This window comes from Furipterus horrens, unplaced genomic scaffold, assembly GCF_987537825.1.
Source record: "Furipterus horrens unplaced genomic scaffold, mFurHor1.1.pri manual_scaffold_4, whole genome shotgun sequence".
Taxonomy (NCBI): domain Eukaryota; kingdom Metazoa; phylum Chordata; class Mammalia; order Chiroptera; family Furipteridae; genus Furipterus; species Furipterus horrens.
In genome coordinates this window covers 129,794,817-129,815,340 of record NW_028327174.1, presented here as the reverse complement: position 1 = coordinate 129,815,340, position 20,524 = coordinate 129,794,817, and the positions used below count along the sequence as shown (strand labels likewise).

At 33.7% G+C, this 20,524-nt stretch overlaps 1 protein-coding gene across 1 annotated transcript in view; it reads left to right on the top strand.

Moving 5' to 3' along the window:
• The first annotated feature begins 1,636 nt into the window (after positions 1-1,636).
• IFT74 (intraflagellar transport 74) overlaps positions 1,637-20,524 on the top strand; it is a 104,430-nt gene continuing 85,542 nt past the window's right edge. Inside the window, exons 1-8 of the mRNA XM_090275790.1 lie at positions 1,637-1,803; positions 6,842-6,980; positions 10,343-10,478; positions 12,197-12,245; positions 13,713-13,811; positions 13,974-14,034; positions 16,588-16,647; positions 17,780-17,841. Coding sequence (XP_090131916.1) covers positions 6,861-6,980; positions 10,343-10,478; positions 12,197-12,245; positions 13,713-13,811; positions 13,974-14,034; positions 16,588-16,647; positions 17,780-17,841 — 587 coding nt within the window. The 5' untranslated portion in view covers positions 1,637-1,803; positions 6,842-6,860. The remainder of the gene's footprint in view (positions 1,804-6,841; positions 6,981-10,342; positions 10,479-12,196; positions 12,246-13,712; positions 13,812-13,973; positions 14,035-16,587; positions 16,648-17,779; positions 17,842-20,524) is intronic.

The window sequence follows — 20,524 nt, the reverse complement described above, 5'->3', positions numbered from 1 at the left end:
AATGCTTTCTCTCAACTCTCATATCTGTATACAAATGACAATACCTGGTTCCCCCTGCCGTACGTCTAAAAGCACTGAGGGAGGGAGTCTGCATAATATCAAGTGACTTCTCAGAGAAAATAGTGGAATAGTTGGACAGTTAAAAGATTGTAAGAGAGGAAATATCTTTTTTTTCTACCCTTCTAGTTTTTCTAATGGGGCTCTGTAACAGAAGATAAGAGAAAAACTTACAGAAGTTTGTTCATATGTATATCATATATACAAAGAGAAACTCAGGGATGAGTAACCCACAAAGTGACTAAGGCTTAGGTTATAAAGCATCTAAACAAAGGACCAACACATTTTTACGGAAGTGACCAAAAAAAAAGAAGAAGAAGAACCTTAAATCTTTAGAGGCATCTAATTATGAGAAGGCAAATATAAGAGGAACTAATGGTAGATAAAGACCTTAATAAAATCTGTTATGTAGGTTCCTCCTCTGCAGTCTCCAGGCTATTGATGGGTCTCAAGTTGTCTTCAATTATCACTTTTGTCCTTCCTGGTAGAGAGGTAAGAAGGAAAATCTTTCAAGATTTATGTACTCTTTTAAACAAATAGAGGAATCATAAAGAGCTTTTCTTTTATCTGCTTCACAATTGCTTTCAGCTCTAGATAATCCTTTTACCAAAGTGAGAATTTTGGTATGGCAAATTTTACTACCCGTCACTACAATGACCAAAAGGAAAAATGAACACTACAAATATGTTAGGGTCAAACAGTATAATTTCATGAAAATATTTTACGAACGTTAAGTGAAAACTGAGCCACATAACATTATTTTGTATTGCGTTGATTTTAAACTACTTACAGGCAGGCACATAAGAGATTAAATCTGGGTATAAATAACGTATGCAAGTTGGAAATAATGTGAAAATATTCAAACTCCAATGTGTATGTATGTTATGATTGTAATTGCAATGACTTTTATGCTCTTAATATTAGGAAGACTGGAAGAAAACAGACTAAGTTACTTTATTAGAGAGGTGGGTTTTGAGATGCAATTCTTACATTGTTTTTTGAACACTAATTTTAAAATAATTTTTGTAAAACGACTTCCCTTTTAATTCTGCCTTTCTCACAAACTTGAATGAAAAGAACTGTTAAATTTCATATGAAGCTTCCAGTGAAATGTGGAGGGACAGACGGTACTAGAATCGCATCCATACCTAACGCTGTATTGCGTACGTGTGCAGTCACAACAGTAAGTTCACTACTACTAATTAAAAGTAAAACGTACAATGCTGCCTACACCACGGAATAACTTCAAACAATTCTTAATATAAACTCTTAATGTACTACACCGCAGCAGATGGGAGATTACATAAAGATACAATAAAACTCGCTGGAGTGAGTACAGGTCAGGCACACATTCAGAGGGGTTGTTCTGATTATACAGAAAACCAACGTTTTCAAATAAAATGTTCTTTTCTAGACAACTCGTCGTTTTCCATTCCTTTTGGAAAAGCCCTAAGAACTCAAGTATCGCGGGAACATTTTACTGTCGCTATGCTGGTAGTTACTAAGAGCTGAGGCCGAGGATTGGCCAATCAGGAGGAGTGTTCTCTTCTGTCCCGCCCCCGTTGCCGGGATACGGAGAGGCGCTTGGGCTCTAATTGTTAGGCCTGAGGGCTCCCGACGTTTGCTGGAGTGTGAGCTGGGAGTTGCGAATTAGAGAAAGCGTCTGTGGATGTGACTAGTGAGCTCCGCTGTGGTGCGACCTTGCGATTTGCGACCTCCGACCTCCCTCATTCGGCGCTGACGGAGGTGAGAAATCCTGGGTCCCATTCCCCCCCCTCCGCCCCCCTGTAGCTAGTTATCTCACCTTGGAGATGCTGATGCGCTCCAAACAAAACAAATCATAGACTCGCGGTTCTTAGCTATTCTCCTCAGGCCGTGCCAGGCCAGGAAAGTCAAAACTCTAGCCCAGCAAAACGGGCGGCGACACGTCTACAGTCTCCCTAGAAGACCTGCCAAGGCGAGGCCAAAGGGAAAGATTCAAGAGCTTCAGAGAAAAAATACGCTAGGGATGGAGAGATTTTACTCAATAATAATAGCTTTCTATTTGTCGTTCATAGCAGAAGGGACTTAACAATTTTTCACGTCTTTATATATGTTAAAATGGCTGGGTTAGGGAAGATAATGCTAGTAACAACAACGAGGATCCAGGTGTTTTATATATACTATCTGTAATCTTCACAGCAGTTCTGCAAGATTGAGGCTATCGCCACACTTGTGTTTTACTTGTGAGGAATACCTCCAAAGGGAATTATAAGGCTGATAACTGCAGAGCTAAAGTTTGTATCTCTAATCTTTCTGGAACCAAAGGATAGGCTGCTTCTCTGAGTATGTGTGAATACCCAAGGAGGTAGTGGTATTTTTGTTACTAGTACCACACCCTTTTGTATTACCCCCTAGGACTGATCTAATACTATGCTTTTACCATGATAGTAAAGCAGTAGCAAAGAAAATGAGGTGGACATTTGATATATTGTACAGTTTCTTCAAGTTATCAGGAAAGCTTGACTAACAATGACTAATTCTGCTGGAAACAAAGGTTTTTTTTGTTTTAGCTTTCTTTAGAAGAATCCATGACCTTGTCTTCCTTTCTAAAAGTTATTTCATGAAACTCCATTTTCCATTTGAAATGATAATGATAGTAATAATTTCTTACTTTGTTCATGGAGTTCAAAATAGCAAGAAAATGGAATCACGGAGCTAGTTGGAATGGAAAGTTTTAAGTTTTGGTGTGAACATATTCAATATGAAGTGAAAATGGGTTATCTGAATAGAAATTTCCAATAAGCAATTGAAAATTTAGAATCGTCGTCGTCGTCGTCGGCAGCCATCCGTCTCGAGAGACGATGGTGTAGCTTCTTAAGAGTCTATCTGCACCGCCGAGAATGGCTGTGCAGTCCGACTCGGGAGTGACACGGTATCTGTCTCCTCCCGTGTTGAATCGACATCTTGCGATGACGCTGGAGTGTCCTCTCCAGTGAAGCTGAAGCTACAGAGCCTGGGCAGGGTGATATGGAGGGTCTGCTGTTGCCCATGCAGCAGACCCAAAATTTAGAATCAATACCCAGTTTAAAGGACAAATCTGGAGACATTGATTTATGAGACATCAAGATATTTGGAGTTATAAGAAAAAAGGGTGAAAGATTATAGAGAGAATAAAAGCAGTCCAATCACTGGGCAGGGAGCATAGAAACTGAGAAACCATTTTAGAATAGAGCTATGTCCAGGATGCATAGTAGCATATAAGACAGGCCTATAAATTCAAATTAAAGGAGGGGTGGTTATGGGCTGGTTTTTGTGAAAGTATTCCTAGAGAAAATAACAGGCAGGATGCGTATTAGACAAGCAGACCAGTAAAGAGGCCAGTATAATCCACTTGAATCCATCAGGCCCTGGACAATACTATAGGAGTAGAAGGTAAGGTACATGTTAAACATTTAGGAATAAAATCAGTTGAAGTTGAGGAAGAGGAAGAAATCAAGGATTAAGTTTCTGACTTCTGTGACTATGAAGTGCTGCTAAGAGGAAGAGCTGAAAGAATGAAAGGACTGAACAAGGGAAACTAATGAGAGGTACGTCATGAAAATGGTTTTGTGTAGTAGTGGACATCAGTAACAGGTGACATTTACATCCCTACCTACATTGGAAGGGGCCATTTGAATGGAATAGTAGAAAATGGAGAGATAATGGATATAAACTCTTTAGAGCTTAGCTGAATAGGAAAAGGATATATGGAACAGAGTTAAAGTGGTTTCAGTATCAAGAATTAATTTTTAAAGTTGGGAAAGAACTGGATATAACAGACTGAAAGAATGGAGAAAGTTTAAAGATATAGGCAGGAGTGAGATAATAACAGAAGAAATTGGAATGGAAGGGGAGGGGACAAAGAAGAGTCTGTTGTCCCAAAGAAGATGGGGTCAGGAGGGTAAATAGAATAGAGGTAGATCTTAAACAAAAGAATAGGTAGCTTTTGAAATCAGAGGGCAGGGTGGATATAGGTAGGTTTGTGTGCTCCAAACATGATGGATTTCAAATCCTAATTTTGTCAGTAGGAAATTGAGTCATCTGCTGAGAGTGGGAGGAACAGAGTGTAGACTGAAAAGTGATCAAGGATTGGAATCATTAAGGAGAGAAGGCTCTTATAAAGGATAAATAAAATTTTCTGTGCTGAGGATCCAGCTAAGTTTTGTGACTATGACTTGGCAGTACTCCAGACTATTTGTTATGATTTCTACTACCAATGTTCAGTAAACCTGGTTGGACATAGAGGTGAGTTTCTGACTTTGCCAGATAGGTTGAATAAAGTTCAAGGATATGAATTAGTTGGTGGTGCTCATTAGACAGTACTTTAGTGTAGAGAAGGAAAGAAGTCCCTGAAACTGCTCTCGCCAAAGTCATTAATGGCTTCTTCGATGAGGATGTCAATGGACATTTCAGTGTTCATCTTATTTGAATTCCCAGCAGTAAATGGCATAGCTGACCATTCCTGCTTTTTTCTTGGTGTCTCTGACACACGCTCCTGGTTTTTCTATTTGCTTTGTTGGCCTTCATTTTTAGTCTCCTACTGTTTTATCTGAATGCAATAACATTTCTTAGCAGAGTCCTGAACACTTTTTCTCTATATATTCTCTCTCTAGCTAATAATCTTTAAAAGCCTTTTGAACATGACCTACGACAGGACATATATTTTACTTTGCAGACTAGTACAAATATATGTAAATTTATATAACTGAAACAAAAATGTAATCAAATAGTACCCTTTCTATACAATGAACTTTTTAAAAAATTGAGCTCTTTTATATTTTCTGTTTTATTTCATGTTTAAAGCATATGGGTCATAACCTGCCAAATTGTTCTTATAACCCCATTAGTAGGTCATAACTCATAATTTGAAAATATGCTATTCTAAATTATCAACCAAAACTTCAAATAATATTCTGATGGGTAAAGGAAGAGGCTAATAAACTGGGAGAAAATCAGTAAATTAAGAACATGGTTTAAAAAGAGGTGTGGTGAGAATAAAGAGAAGAGGAGCTTAAATTTAGAGACTAAAGTATTTCACTTAAAGTATTTGAGATTAAGCAGTTCCAGGTGATAAACTCAGTGTCTGGCCATGGCTACCTGAAATGGGATTGAGATGGTTACTGAAATTTAGGTTAGGGAACTGAAGTTAGAATTTCAATATTTGAATCCAGTATTCATGTGAAAGTCATTCAGGATGTTGGTGGGAATGGAATAGAGAGACTAAACTAGAGGTACAAAGACCTTCGTGAAGAGGATGGAGAGATTAAGAGGTCTCTAGTTAAAAGCAACCAGAAAAGATCTAAGGTAATATGGTTGCATTACCTGGTCCTCAAAGAAAGAATTCTGTTCATTTTTTAAAGGCATAATTTTTTTAAAATTGTTTTTCTATTACAGTTGTCCTACTTTTTCTTCCATTGCTTCCCCCCACCATGGGCATAATGTTTTGAAAGTGACATTGGGGAGCAAGGAGAATGCCACACCACTCCTTTGCTTTGAAATTGTGGCACTGGAAGTTAAAACAGCCTTTGTTACCGAAAGTGTTTTTGGGGAAAGCTGGTATTCCATTAAAGGGAAGAGTGAAAGGAAGTATAGTCATACCTCTGTACTTGTCAGCTTCAGAACTTATCAAACCCTGTACCCATCATATTTTGATGAGAAAAGAATGTTTCAGCACTTGGTGCATACTTGGGACTCCTTGCACTTGCTATAGCTACTGTGAATCAAGGCACCACCCCGTAAGAGAAAATGCTTTATCACTCCTTGCATTCGGTACTCACGATTTTGGCACTCATTATGAGTTCAGGAATGAATTATCGAGTACCGAGGTACCACTGTATTTAATAACAGGATTGAGAATAAAAGAGAGTTATTCATGGACCAGCCCTGGCTGGTTTGGCTCAGTGGATTGAGCGTCGGCCTGCGAGCTAAGTGTCGCTGGTTCGATCTTCCAGTCAGGGCACATCAGAGAAGGAAAACTCTGACTCCAAAAAACCTCCGCTGCCTTGCGGCATACCTCTTCAGGGGAAAGGCTAAGGGAGTAAACCCCGACAGAAAATCCGGAGCCGGAGTCCCTAAGGCGGTTTGACTTTGTAGTCAACACCGGCAACTCCTGCGGCGCACCTGAAGCCAAGCTGTATTGACTCCGTCTTTCCCTTGGACCCTTAAGCTGCGAAGAGAGGGGGGGTCTGCTGCATGGGCAACAGCAGACCCTCCATATCACCCTGCCCAGGCTCTGTAGCTTCAGCTTCACTGGAGAGGACACTCCAGCGTCATCGCAAGATGTCGATTCAACACGGGAGGAGACAGATACCGTGTCACTCCCGAGTCGGACTGCACAGCCATTCTCGGCGGTGCAGATAGACTCTTAAGAAGCTACACCATTGTCTCTCGAGACGGACGGCTGCCGACGACGATTCATGGACCAGAAAGCACAGAGAAAAGATTGGACCAAAAGAAAGGTGCTGAATAAACTTACTAGAGTATGGGATGAGAACACAGGAGAGATAAACTAGAGGAGCTGGTATTTTGATAATAGAGAAAAGAGGAAGGCATGTTGTAGTAAATGATTTCATGGTTCTAAATTGGACGTTATGTCAAATTTGGATAAAATTAATCAGGCTAAGCCTTGTAGTGGCACCTGGAATGGCAATTTGCAAGAAAAATCATTGTGGCTTAAATGTTTGAAGGAAGGGTATGTGGGTCACTAGTGTCTAGCTATAGAAGATATTGAAGGAGAATTGAACTATTTCTTGTTTCCAAACAGTGGTTAAAGTGAACAGACAATGGCTAGTAATCACAAACCTTCAGCAGCTCGCCCTGTTTCACGAGGCGGAATTGGGTTGACAGGAAGACCTCCTTCTGGAATAAGACCCCCATCAGGAAATATTCGAGTGGCAACTGGAGTAAGTTTAAACTAATTATTGAAATCTTGTGTATATATCCTGGTAGAAGTTGGAAAGCCTGTTTATAACAATAAGCTCTTCTTTGTTATATCTTTATACTCTGAGCATACTATAATATATGTTTTTTTGTTTTTTGGAAACATAGAGGAGTACAAATGTGGGAGACTGTCTGAAAGATACCATAGAGAGAAGGTACATGCTCATGCTGATATTCAAATGTATTTTAAAACTACAGTTATTGAAGTGGAGTGTATTTGTATCAAAATCAAATGAAATGGATAGACCAGAAACAGGATCAGAAATATATATGAATTTACTCAATGATTAAGGCGGTGTTTCAAATTATTTGAAAAAGTATGGAGTATTCAGTAGTGCACTTAAATTACTGAAAGCTATTTGTTTTTTAAAAAATTGATCCCTTCCTCACACAGAATTTTAGGTATTTAAGAAACTTTATATTTAAAAAAGGAAACCATAAACTCACTATAAGAAAATATAGGCGAATATTTCATATAAACTTGGGTGGGTTAGACTTTTGTAAAATGACAGAAACACCAAATACTGAAAAGGAGGGTATTTTATATTTTAATTTACAAAATTGAAAATACCATAAACTTAAAAGAAAAGTGACAAGCTGGTAAAAAATATTATTTGCAATACATATGTTATACATAGAGTTCAGAATGCATAAAAGTTTTTTCTATATTAAAGCTATAAACAATTAAATTTCATGAGATTTTTTGTGGGGGCAGTGTATATGTGTGTGTGTGTGAGAGGCAGGGGAATGGATATTATTATAAAATTATTATCTAAAACAATAAAAAAGCAAAAATAAAGTACAATAGTATAATATAAAATATAAATAATTAAAACAATGTTCTGTTTGCAACAGCAGTCTAGAAACAAACTGATAAGTATTAAGAGCTTTTATGTAAAATAGAGTGTCATAAATCAGTGAATCAGTAAGAGAAAAACACCTTATGAGAACAAAATATATAAACTTTATAAACTGATAATTCTAAGCAGAATAATATCCTATAAGGATAATTATTACATTTTCATCATAATAGTGAAATTTGAATACAACCTAAATGACCTTATAACAGGTTACTCATAAATAAATTATATCTCTATTCTTATCATAAACTATTAGGTAGCCATTAAAAAAAATTTAAAGAAAGGGAGAAGGGGGAAAGCAGGGAAAGGGGTTAGCCAAGGAACTAGTATAAATGACGCATGGACGTGAACAACAGGGTGGGGACCGACTGTGAGAGAAAATGGGGTGCGTGGGACGGGAGAGCAGCAGGGGAAAAAATGGGACAACTGTAATAGAACAACAATAAAAAAAAGTTAGATACTTAAAATTTTTTGAAAGAATATTTGAGGAAATAATATATATATATAATACAGTATTAAGTAAAAAAAGCAGTGTGGTGTCAATTTAATGTAACATTTACATTTATATGTATATTGAAAGAAATGAATACACCAAAATGGTCATAGTGATTTCTCGGATGCTTGCAACAGATGGTTTTGACTACCTCATCAGGTGCATATCAGGTATTAAGCTTGGACAATAGAGATAATGTTGGACCCTATGCTTATTTCATAACAAAAGCAGCATTTGGTGGAGGGAATAATTTAGTTAAAGTCAGTTTTCTTAAATTTTGAGATTTTTCTAGAGTTTCAGGTAATAGCATCATCATCAACTTGTACTGAAATGATTTTTCTAAATTCATAGATAGTCCTGAGCTGAGGTATCTTTTTCTGTTATTCTAGTAAGAATTTATTCTTATTAATTAAATATTTTTAAAAGGAATCAGGCATTGGCCACCTACTATTTGCGAGGTGCTTTCCCTATTTAATGTTTGCTCTTTTTAAAATAGTAATGCTCATTATAAAACATACAAACAAAGAAATATCAGAGTTCCTTCCTTCTGCCCCAGGTATAATCAATGTCAACAGTGTGATATGTATCCTTTCAGATTTTTTCCATCTGTTTTCAAACACTGACACATATGCATATATAATTGTATGGTTTTAGCATTTTCTAAAGTGAAGATAATAGTATATACATTCTTGTCATTTAAGTAATATATCAGTGATATAAATATATATCTATGTGAGTACATATATCTGTATTTCATTCTTTTTAATGCGTGCAGTTTTAATTTATACTTTCTTCTCTATACTTCATCTAGATAACTTTTTTAAAAATAGCATAGTAATTTGAATAGCTATCATGATTATGCTTGCATAGAGCTGAAGAGGAAATTATTTAGAAGATTTATGCAGTGAGAGATTTAGCATTTTCTCACAAGGATCATTCAGAATAACCCTGAATTCATTTAATTTGAATTTGGAGTTGACAGTGTTTCTGTGTCCAACATATTTCTTCTGGAATGTGTCATTGTTGCTGGCTTCCCCCCACCCCCATACTCAAAATAATTGCCAAGTAATTCTTAGAATTACTTAAGAACTATGTTAGCTGATAAGATTAGAGGTTATCAGTTCACAGTTAAAATCAGTCAAAATGAATGACAATGGTTGTATACAACCCCTGTATAAAATTTCTACTACATATTTATTTTATTGTATTACTTTATTCTTTGGAAGTAAGGGGGGAAATAATAAAAGAGGGAAAAGAAGATAAGGCTCACTTGGAATATTTTCAGGTTATCTTTTATACCTTCCCATTTCGGTATATACTATTGTATATGCACTGACAAGGTGAGTCTTGTCCTTTCTCGGGGTGCATGATGTAATATTGCATTTTGTAGACCTGAAGTAATAATATGAATGTTTGCTGATTAACGTAATCCTTTTAATACTTACATGGCTGTCTTGTGATGGAGTTATATGTAATTCTTTTTCAGAATGAATTTTTGTCTGATTTTGAAAGGAAATATTTATACTTACCATAAATAATGCTGAAAAACACCAAATTATATAAATGGCAAAATAAATATGAACTATAATGTTGTTTAGAGATAAACATTGTTATTGATTTTTATATAATTCTCCAGACTTTTGTTTTTACAAAATGAAATTATACTATTGTGAACTATTTTGTTATATACTACAACTTATTTAACCATTTTCTATGGTTATATGATGAAAAATATGTGGACATTAATTCCTTTCCAGTTTTGGAGTATTATAAATAATGTCTACACATAGAATTTGAAATTTTGAATAATTTTATTAAATAATGTTTCATATTCAAACATTAAAAAATAAAGGAATATTTTACAAATTATGTTGAATTAAAGTTTTAAAAATATTCTCTTTGCAGTCTTAACAATAGTAGAGGTACAGTGTTTTTCTAGTTTATTAAAACTGAAAACTTGTTTGATATTTAGATACTACCTGGAACAGCAAGACCAAGCTCTCGTGGTGGCCCCATAGGGCCAGGAGGAGTTCTGTCTTCTCAGATTAAAGTTGCAGATCGTCCTGTAACACAACAGGGTTTGAGTGGAATGAAAACTGGAATTAAAGGTATCTATTTTTAGAAGATGACTCTATTTTGTATGTGAAATATTAGTACCATGTTACTAAATCAGAATTATAGAGTGCAAGAGGCTGTTATACTCAATTCTTCCTTGATTCACAAAATCGAGGGTTAAATAAGAGAAGAAATGAAACTACATTGTGAACTAGAGAGTTATATATATGTTTTAATCTTCATTTTTCTGAATATGGAAATTTGCTAGAACTTCAAGAAATTTAAAATAATTTGAAGAAAAGCTCAAGAATGAAAGTTAGATTTTTAGTACTGCATGGAAATATTCTGAAATACTTTGATTGTTTCTATACCAAAATTACACTATTAAGATATTTGTGTATTTATGAGAAGCAAGTCAAAAAGTGTTACTTTTTCTAATAATACTGCATTGTAATACTTACATAAAGAAATAAGGCTAACACAGATTTATACCACATCTCTCAATATGCCTCTATATGTATTTAGAAAAGCATAACAATATACTGTATGCTATGATTCAAAAAATTAGTCTGTGCATATATAAATCAAAGCATGGTGAACTATCTTATGAGTGTTTTGTTTCTGTATTTGTGACAAATTACTATCAGGAATGAAGATACTTTACTGGTTCAAAATCAATGATAAGATATACTACTTTTTTAATATTGCATTTCAGGCCTTTCAGGAGACTTAAATTTTCTTATATTATAATACACTTAGCTCACTAAACATTAAAAACCAATAGATTATTCAGAAAAGCTTGGTTAACAGTTATCAATATTGTGAAAAAAAAGAGTCAAAATTATATAGTTGTGTATATAATTTATGCACTTAATATTATTAAACATTAAGGGTAGAAACATACTGAAATTCTATAAAGAATTTATTAAATATTTGTATGGTATTAATTTCTCCTTCAAAACAGAACCAATATTATTTAGTTTTTACCAATATACTTCAAAGCCTTACATAAAAGCTTTGATTGTTACCACTATGCACACTATCTGCTTTGACTTTTACTTGTTCTCTTGTTCTAGTGCCCTAGACATTCTCTCCCTTTTTTCTGCCTAGACTTCCCTAAGCCTTACCTCTCACACCTTGCAGGGCACTTCACCTCTTTCAAGATTTGGGGCATTTAGCCTAGGAGTACTTTCTTAGTTCTATTAAAATATAAGATCATGTTTATAAAAAAGTCTCTTGAGACAGAGTATGAAAAACCATAATCTCTTGCTTGCACTGAGAAATTCATAGTCTAAATCTGCATTGTCCGGTATGATAGCCAATAGCTATTTAAGTTTAAATTAATTAAAATTAAGTAAAATAAAACTTCAAATTCCCAGTAGCACCATCCACATTTCAAGTGCTCAATAATCCCATGTAGTTTACTTACTGGACAGTGCTGATATAAGATATTTTCATTGTTGCAGGGAGTTCTCTTGGATAGGCCTATTCTAGACTCCCTTACCCAGTTTTCATTTAGTTAACCCAACCTGTAGAGTCTGTCTTAATAGCCACACTCATCTTTGGTTTTAATTCAAGCTTCTATTATATTATGATGCTAAGGTATTAGTTCTCTTTTCCATTTCAATGATTCTTCTTGATTATCAGATTTATTGGGGCATTTATGAGGACTGCCAGAGAATTGTATGTTGTAATTCTGTTTGTGCTTTTGATTTGCTATTTTGGTGGCATTTCTAAACTGAACACTAATACTTAAAAAAAATTATTTTAGGTCCCCAGAGGCAAATTTTAGACAAATCTTATTATCTTGGACTTCTTCGGTATGTTAAATAAACACGTTTTTTCCTATGCATGATCATGATGTTTTAACTATGGTACTTATTAAGATAATTAGATGTATGTTGACTTCTAAGAGTTATTTTGTATTCTAACATAATTTTTGGTTTATTTGGTTGTACTACGAAATAAACGTATGATGCAATTAAGCTGAGATTTTTAATTTTATATATTTGCATGTAAGCTATATATTTCAAGTTCACTTTTTAAAAGTTTAATGATAAATATAACCTTTTTATGCTTTCTTCACTGATTGTGTTGAAATATATTATTTATTCTATCGAAGTATATCACCAGTTACATCTAATAAGAACAGGGATATGTATACATTTATTTATGAAAAGTAATTGATACAGAATTTTACCTTAGTATATATTTGGTCAGTTGCTAAAAATGCAGACTAGTTTTAATTAATTTATAAACATTGTTATATATTTCTGTGCAGTTCTTTTTTTCTTATTTTCTACTTACCTTTTTCTCTGCTGATGTCTTACAGTGTTATCTCCGTTTTCCAATTTTATATTATTTGCTTCTTGGCTTCTCATCTATATCTTCTTTCTCTCTTATTTCCACTTCATTTAATCCCTCCTTCTATTGTATCTTAAAAGTTTATTTTTCTTTCTTAGTCCTTCTTGATTCTTTTGTTTCTCAATTACCTGATCTTTTTAAATTCTCAAACCTCTAGAAGTAAACAAAGAGAAGTGTAGGTTTTCCCCATCTATCCTTAAAGTTAACATCAATAAGAAAGATAGTAAGACCATCATTGTATAGTATCTCTTGATGTTCAGCCACTTTTTAATCAAAAGAAACAAAACGGAGCCATTTGTCATCATTGCATTGCCTTTCTTCTCCAGGATTTTTTATTCTTCATCCAAGAGTAGTTACAGCTATCTGTGTAGTTGTTTAACTCTGGAGCAGTGCTCAACTGGTGGTGATTTTTGTCCTCAGGGAACGTTTGGCAATTTTTAAACAACATTTTTAATTGTCATGACTGGGATTCAAAGGATATGCTACTAGCTTCCAGATTAGGGGTGCTGTTAAGCATCCTACAGTGAACAAGATAGTACCGCGCCCCCAAACCCACACTTAAGTATTATTCAGTGACTTAAAATGTCAGTAATGTCACTCTTGAGACACCCTGTTCTAGAGTGTAGCAGGAGCTGTGAGAGTGACAATTCAGCATCTACTTCTGTCTATACATTGTACTAGTTTGACCAGATTTCCATTCTGGTCCTATGTCATCTTTCTTAATGATTTGAGAATCTATGTCAGCATCTTATCAGTTGGGGTATACTTCATTCTTAATTTAATAAACCACTTGAAAAAAATTTTAAGTCAAATTTCACAAAACCATTTATACTATTGTTACACATTTATTAAAAGTTTGTTTTATTCAACTAGAATGTCTTTTCTTGATTATAAGTATTGCTGACTTATTTGTTTTCATTTAGAAGTAAAATAAATGAACTTACGACAGAAATTAATAAACTTCAGAAAGAAATAGAAATGTACAATCAAGAGAATTCAGTATATTTGTCATATGAAAAGAGGTGAGTAATTTTGCAGGTAAACTATGCAAGATCTTTTTAATTAATAACATTTAATGTTATATGTTTCAGGAGTTTAATACTGAATTTGTAGTTATTGATAACGTTCATAATGTTGACTTGCTTCTCTATCAATTCAGGAGTGTATTTATTTTATGCTTGCAGAGCTGAGACTTTAGCTGTTGAAATCAAAGACTTTCAAGGACAACTAGCAGACTACAACATGGTATTTGAAATTTCATTGAGAATTTTCTTTGTATATTTTCATTGCTTTTTACTACTTCAAATAATGTATTGTTTTAAGATTTTATTTATTTATTTTTAGACAGAGGGGAAGGGAGGGAGAAAGAGAGGGAGAAAAACATCGATGTTTGAGAGATACATCAGTTGGTTCTCTCTTGCACGCCCCCAGCTGGGAACATGGACCGCAACCCAGGCATGTGCCCTGATGGAAATTGAACTGGTAACCTTTTGGTTCACAGATGGGCACTCAATCCACTGAGCCACACCAGCAAGGGCAAAAGAATGTGTTATTTTAAATACCAGATAGTACAGGAATTAATGCATATTGTGAAAGACTGAAACTATAGAATGTGTAAAGATAAAACTGTCCCTTTCCTATATCCCTCATTTCCCTCCCCAGAACTATTTAGATTGATAAGTATTCATCCCGTTTTTTTTCAAGAAGTATGTTTATTTACAACTACTGATACAGACACATGTTATTTTATTCTAACAATCAATGTTAAAGTAATAATTTTAAAAGTACCTTAAATTTATTGGGTACTAAAATGTTAGATAAACACTTTATCTTTCTATGGAGTGTTGTCATCATGAATTTTAAAAAATTTAATTATTCAGTACATAGTACCTGCATTCATGTGTTTCATTCAAAATACAGTGTTTGCCTTCTGTCAAAAATAGAATATGTAACATAAACATACTTCCTAATGTGAACTTTCAGAAGAAATAATTCTTTGACAGTGTTGCTAACTCTCCCAATTATTGGGGTGATCTTGACCCCATGAAAATTTCTACTGTCAAAATTTTCCTTCTTCAGTATCTGTGGATGATTTTGGCAGCAGTGGTGTCTGGACTTCATGAAAGAGAAAAATCTTTACCTCACTTCTGCTATTAAAAAATAGTTTTAGCGCTGGCTGCTGTGGCTCAATGGATTGAGTGTCGGCCTGCGAACCAAGTGTCGCTGCTTCGATTCCCAGTTAGGGCACATGATTAGATTGCACATCAGGTCCCCAGTTGGGGGCGCAAGTGAGAGACAACCACACAGTGATGTTTCTCTCCCTCTCTTTCTCCTTTCTCCTCTCTCTACAGATAAGCAAACAAACAAATATTTTTTTTTAAATAGTTTTACACAAAATAAGAAACATTCTCTTTCAGTGGTTAGGTAAATTATGATATACTTACTGGATATTTTTGTATTATACCTACAAACAAAATTGTGCTGAATATTATAATTCTTTATTAGACTATATAATCCCATAAAAAAACATTTTTTTTGGCTTAATATTCAGTTCAGTTTTTCTTTTTAGTAAATGATGTGTTGTTCTAAATATGAGAAAATTAGTTTTATATAAAATGTAAAATGACATTAGATGAAAGATATTTAGTTGCAGTAAAATATATTAGGTAAGTTATTTAGTATAAAAATATTAATAACATGTAAAATATGCTGTTTGTAGATTTAATGAGCTAACATCTGATACAGAGAAAGCACTTAGCCAAATTTCTAGTATATAGTAAGCAGGCATGAGTGTTAGGTTTTATTATATATATCACAAGTGAAAATGTGATATGTATATACGAATATACATATATTACATTAATAAAGTATATTAGTCTTTTAGAGTCAATTACGCCAAAGTAGTTTGCTATTAGTAGCCCTCTTGTTCAAATTCTGTCTCCATGACTTGCTAAATTTCTTTATCTACAAAACGTAGACAATAATATTTACTTCATAGAGTGTGAAAATTATGTGAAGTAATACACCTAACAGGCTTGGAACAGTGTTTGGCACAAAATATGTTAGCTATTGCTATCATTGCCCAGCTTTCTTTTTTTTTAATTAATTAATTGATTGATCGATTTTAGAGAGAGAGGAGGGGAGAAAGAGAGAGAAACATTGATTTGTTGTTCCATTTGACTGGGGATCAAATCCGCAATCTTGATGTATTGGGACCATGCTCTAACCAACTGAGCTATCCAGCCAGGGCGTCACTGCCCAGCTCTTTGAACGAGACTTACCATTCCCAGTGTTCTGTTTGTGCTTTACTCTGTCTTTTTTTACTTCTCAGATGACCATGATGTAAATCTATTAACACACATCTCCCCTGGGAGTGGAGAAGTGGGGGGCGGGGGGCAGATAGAGGAACAGAGAGAGAGAGAGAGAGAGAGAGAGAGAGAGAGAGAGAGAGAGAGATCTTTCTCAAGCTGTCTTCTCTGGGCCCTTCTTTATGAGCTCAGACATCTCGTTAGGGCAGGCAAACTTCTTCAAGGTACAATCTGCAGGAACAGTTGTAGTTTATTACTGCTCACTTATTTACATTCCCAAAAATGTAGTTTATTGATTGGTGTAATGCACAGTATATGATTACTTAGGTAGCTCAATATTTGTTTTTATTTTAGAAGATAAAATACTTCTAAATATTAACTCTTAAGTGACTTCATTATTTTAAGATTGAATACCTACATTATGGATTATAGAAAATTTATAGACTAATAGAATGTTGTGTTTTTTTTTTTTTTGTATTTTTGTTTTTAGTTGGTAGATAAACTTAATACCAATACTGAAATGGAAGAAGTAATGAATGATTACAACATGGTAAGAAAATTTATAAGCAATAGAACTACATAGATAATATTCTCCAAAACAAAGCATTTATAGCTAAGAAATAGTTCAATAAAACTTTATGGACCTTAGAGATAAGCATTACTCTGAGATAGGTATTACTCTGATCCTAAATACCACTATTATGATTTGAAGTCTCTTAGTTATGCTTTAAAAATTTTTTTCCTTTTCATTGGCTCTCTCAAGTCTATACTTTATTAATAGTCTTTCTAAAGGCTATGTTTGAACTGGTTCTACAGTTGGCATTAGTTACAGAGTTTCATCTGCATTTCCTTATGTATAAATTAGTTTGCCATCTGGTTTAATATTTGTATAAATGGAGCTGAGTACTCAATGGATATACTGCAGCACTTGTACAGAGTTTTATACAAAAGGGAGAAAAGCAAATAGTTATCATATGACTACTTTTGATTGATAAATGAGATGTTAGTGGATAGTTTATTTTATTTATAAACACTTGGATGAAAATAACATACAACTTATAACTTACATAGCTTATAATTTTATCTACACAATCAAATAAGTTCTATGAAAGCATAGAATTTATAGAATGACTGTCTAAGTTGCAATTCTAAAAGCATGTCATTTAATGACATTATTCTTGGCTTTTAGAACACAGGAGAATTCCTTTGAAAACTATTTTAATACTACATGGGAAAAATAAAAACTTCTTTATATGTTTTGTCACTTATTTGGGATAGTTCCATATTCTAGTCTGAATATGCACAGGTAGAGTCAACTAGGAATGCTCATGTAAAATCCTGAATTACTTAAGAATAAAATTTGTGTTGGGTCTAAATTTAACACATTACTTATTAGTCAACTATTGACCAATAAATTCTTGAAATTGTGTTTACATAAATAATATTATGATTATTTGACAAAATGAATATTGTTGTTGTGAGATTACCATGCCTGTGAAAAAGACTTTCTTTTTATCTGGTATGGTCATTTGTTAATTGAAACAAACACTTTTTAAAAACTTTGCATGTGGCATTAAGATTATTATAATAATCTCTCAGTTCATAGCCAGAATAATTTTTAAAGAACTAGTTTGGTTTCATGGCAAATTTTTATCCCTCACTTCTTTGTTATCTCTATTTAGCTTAAAGCTCAAAATGATCGAGAAACACAAAGTATGGATATCATATTCACTGAAAGACAAGCGTAAGTACAGTCCAGTTAGAAATAAAACAGATTTATAAGTGAGCTGTATGAGGTAGTTTAACTTCTGAGTTATTTATGTTCTTACAAATTTTCTCATTTTTCCCTTATGTGTTTTTTTATTTTAAAAAGTTGAAATATTTACAATACAAATTTTATTATCTATTATCTTTATTTACTATTAAGTAACCCAATTCTGTACAAATAAAAGTACTATATTGATTAGATAAATAAAATTTCTACTTCTAGGAGTTTTAAAACCTAAGATGGGTACATCTTCATCTACCATTTGTAATTTTAGCCTGGGCTTTTTAACTGATAGGAATTAGGAGATTTAAGCCCCAGTCTAATAAAAGGCAAATTATGTATAGTATTTAATTATTTCATACAGTATCCAAATATTAATTATTATATTAGTAATCCACATCATAGATATAGGTTATATGTGTATCTTTATGTATAACCTGGTTAAAGATCTAATACCACGGTAATGGTGGCAGTGACAGTAATGCCTTTAAAATAGTAAATAGATGTCCATTCGGACTGCTATAACAAAATATCATAGACTGGGTATCTTATAAACAACAGTAGTTTATTGTTCACAGTTCTGGAGAGAGGGAAGTCCAAGATCAAGGCATCAGCATGGTCCCTTTCTGGTGAAAGCCTCGTCCTGATTCATACCTGGTGCCTTCTTGCTGTGCCCTCAGTTGGTGGAAAGGTCTAGGGAGCTCTTTGGGATCTCTTTTAAAGGGCACTAATCTCATTCATGAGGGCTCTATCCTTATGACCTAATCACCTCCCAAAGGTCCCACCCCGTAATTCTGGGAGATTAGGCTTTAACATGAATTTTGGAGGGATGCAAACATTCAGACAATAGCAATGGTTAACATAATTTCCTTCATCTACTTTTTGACTTTTGAGCTATTTTTTAAAAAGACTTTATTTATTTTCAGAGAGAGGGGAAAGTGGGAGAAATGGAGAGACACTTCAGTTGGTTGCCTCTTGCACACCGCCAACCGGGGACCCTGAATGGTATTGAACTGAGGGCCTCTCGGCCTGCTGGCAGGTACTTAATCCACTGAGGCACACCAGCAAGGGCAGATGGGCTATTTTGTACATACATATAGGACATACATTTTCTCCCCAAAATTTATCAACAATAATTTCTTTAACAGCAAGGATAATAATTAACCAAAATTACCCAAATTCTGTAACACCACCTATACTGTCATGTTAGCTCTGCATGTACAGTAAATATTTGTTGAAGAATAGGATGTTAAAATATAATGCTAAAACATTTGAAAGGTAAATATAATTCTTGTATTGATTAAAAATAAAAAAAAAATCTCTTTTACCTCATTTATCATTTGATGCTGCTATGAAGTGCAGTCCTAACATAATACTGGAAATTTCTTTCTTTTTACAAAGATAATTCCATATTCATGGTGACCAACCTCTTACATGAAAACTTTCTTTTTTGTTACTGTTCTGGTTTTAAGCAATTTAGTGCAAATACTTATCACTTATTGTATATAAAATACTCTCTTATATACCTAAAGAATAAGAAATAATAAGCTATAACACATTGAAGACCTTGTAGCATTTATAACATTTAGGCCCTCATTTATTTCATCATTTATTTACGAAGTTATGTAACAACCAGTTCAGATTTGTAAATATTATATGTACATGTTTCATAGATATTTCATCCAAAATAATGAATTACAGATTATAAGTTTGAGAATGTCATAGGTTTTTATGTCTGTTTGGTTCATTTGGTTAAAGAAAAAGTTCATAAAATATGGTAAATTGTCCTGAAAATGTCGGCAGTTTCAAAACTTAGGATCTCAGGCTCAGTGTAATATGTTCTCCTGACCCTTTTAAGAAGAAATTTAAATTAACAACATAAGTAGTTTTTATGACATTTACTTTTATATTCAGCAGGAGGATAGATTTATTTTATGTGTTAATCAGATAACCAAAATCTCAATAACACAAGCATCTACCTTGACACTCCTCATTCAAAGGGAACAGGAAATGTCATACTTTGCAAAGGCAGGTGTAAAAAAAATGTCTGTTTTTCTTCTTTTCTATTCTAATGCCACCATTTAGTGTGGTATGACCATCTGATTTATTACAGAACACCTATTCATAATAAGTTTGTTATAACATATAGCGTTGATATATTACTAAAATACTTAAACTTCTGGCTTTAATTCAGTTTCACATAGCTGCATGAACTAATGATTCTCATCCGCTTATGATGTCTATACTTTTCTAGTTTGGTATTAGACAAAATCAGTTCTCTTTTAAAAACATGTAATTATAATTTTAAACCCATTTATTTATTTTGTTTAGTTATTTATTGAATACCCAATATTCGTTTATAACAGTGTCTTGAATATAAGAGATTACATTAATGTAGTCTTTGCTGATCTACAATTTTATTTCATTTTACTCTACTTCTCAAATATTAATATTTGATAGATTATTTAGAAAAAGATGCCTCGTGTTTCAATTATCTCAGCCATAATTGAGATAGAAAACAATGAACTATAATTGTTAATATGTTATGACATATTACATGTAAAACACTTACATCCTTTATTGAAAATGTATTTCCATAAATACAAACAAATATGCATGATAAATTAGTTCATTTTTATATTTCACAGGGTATATCATC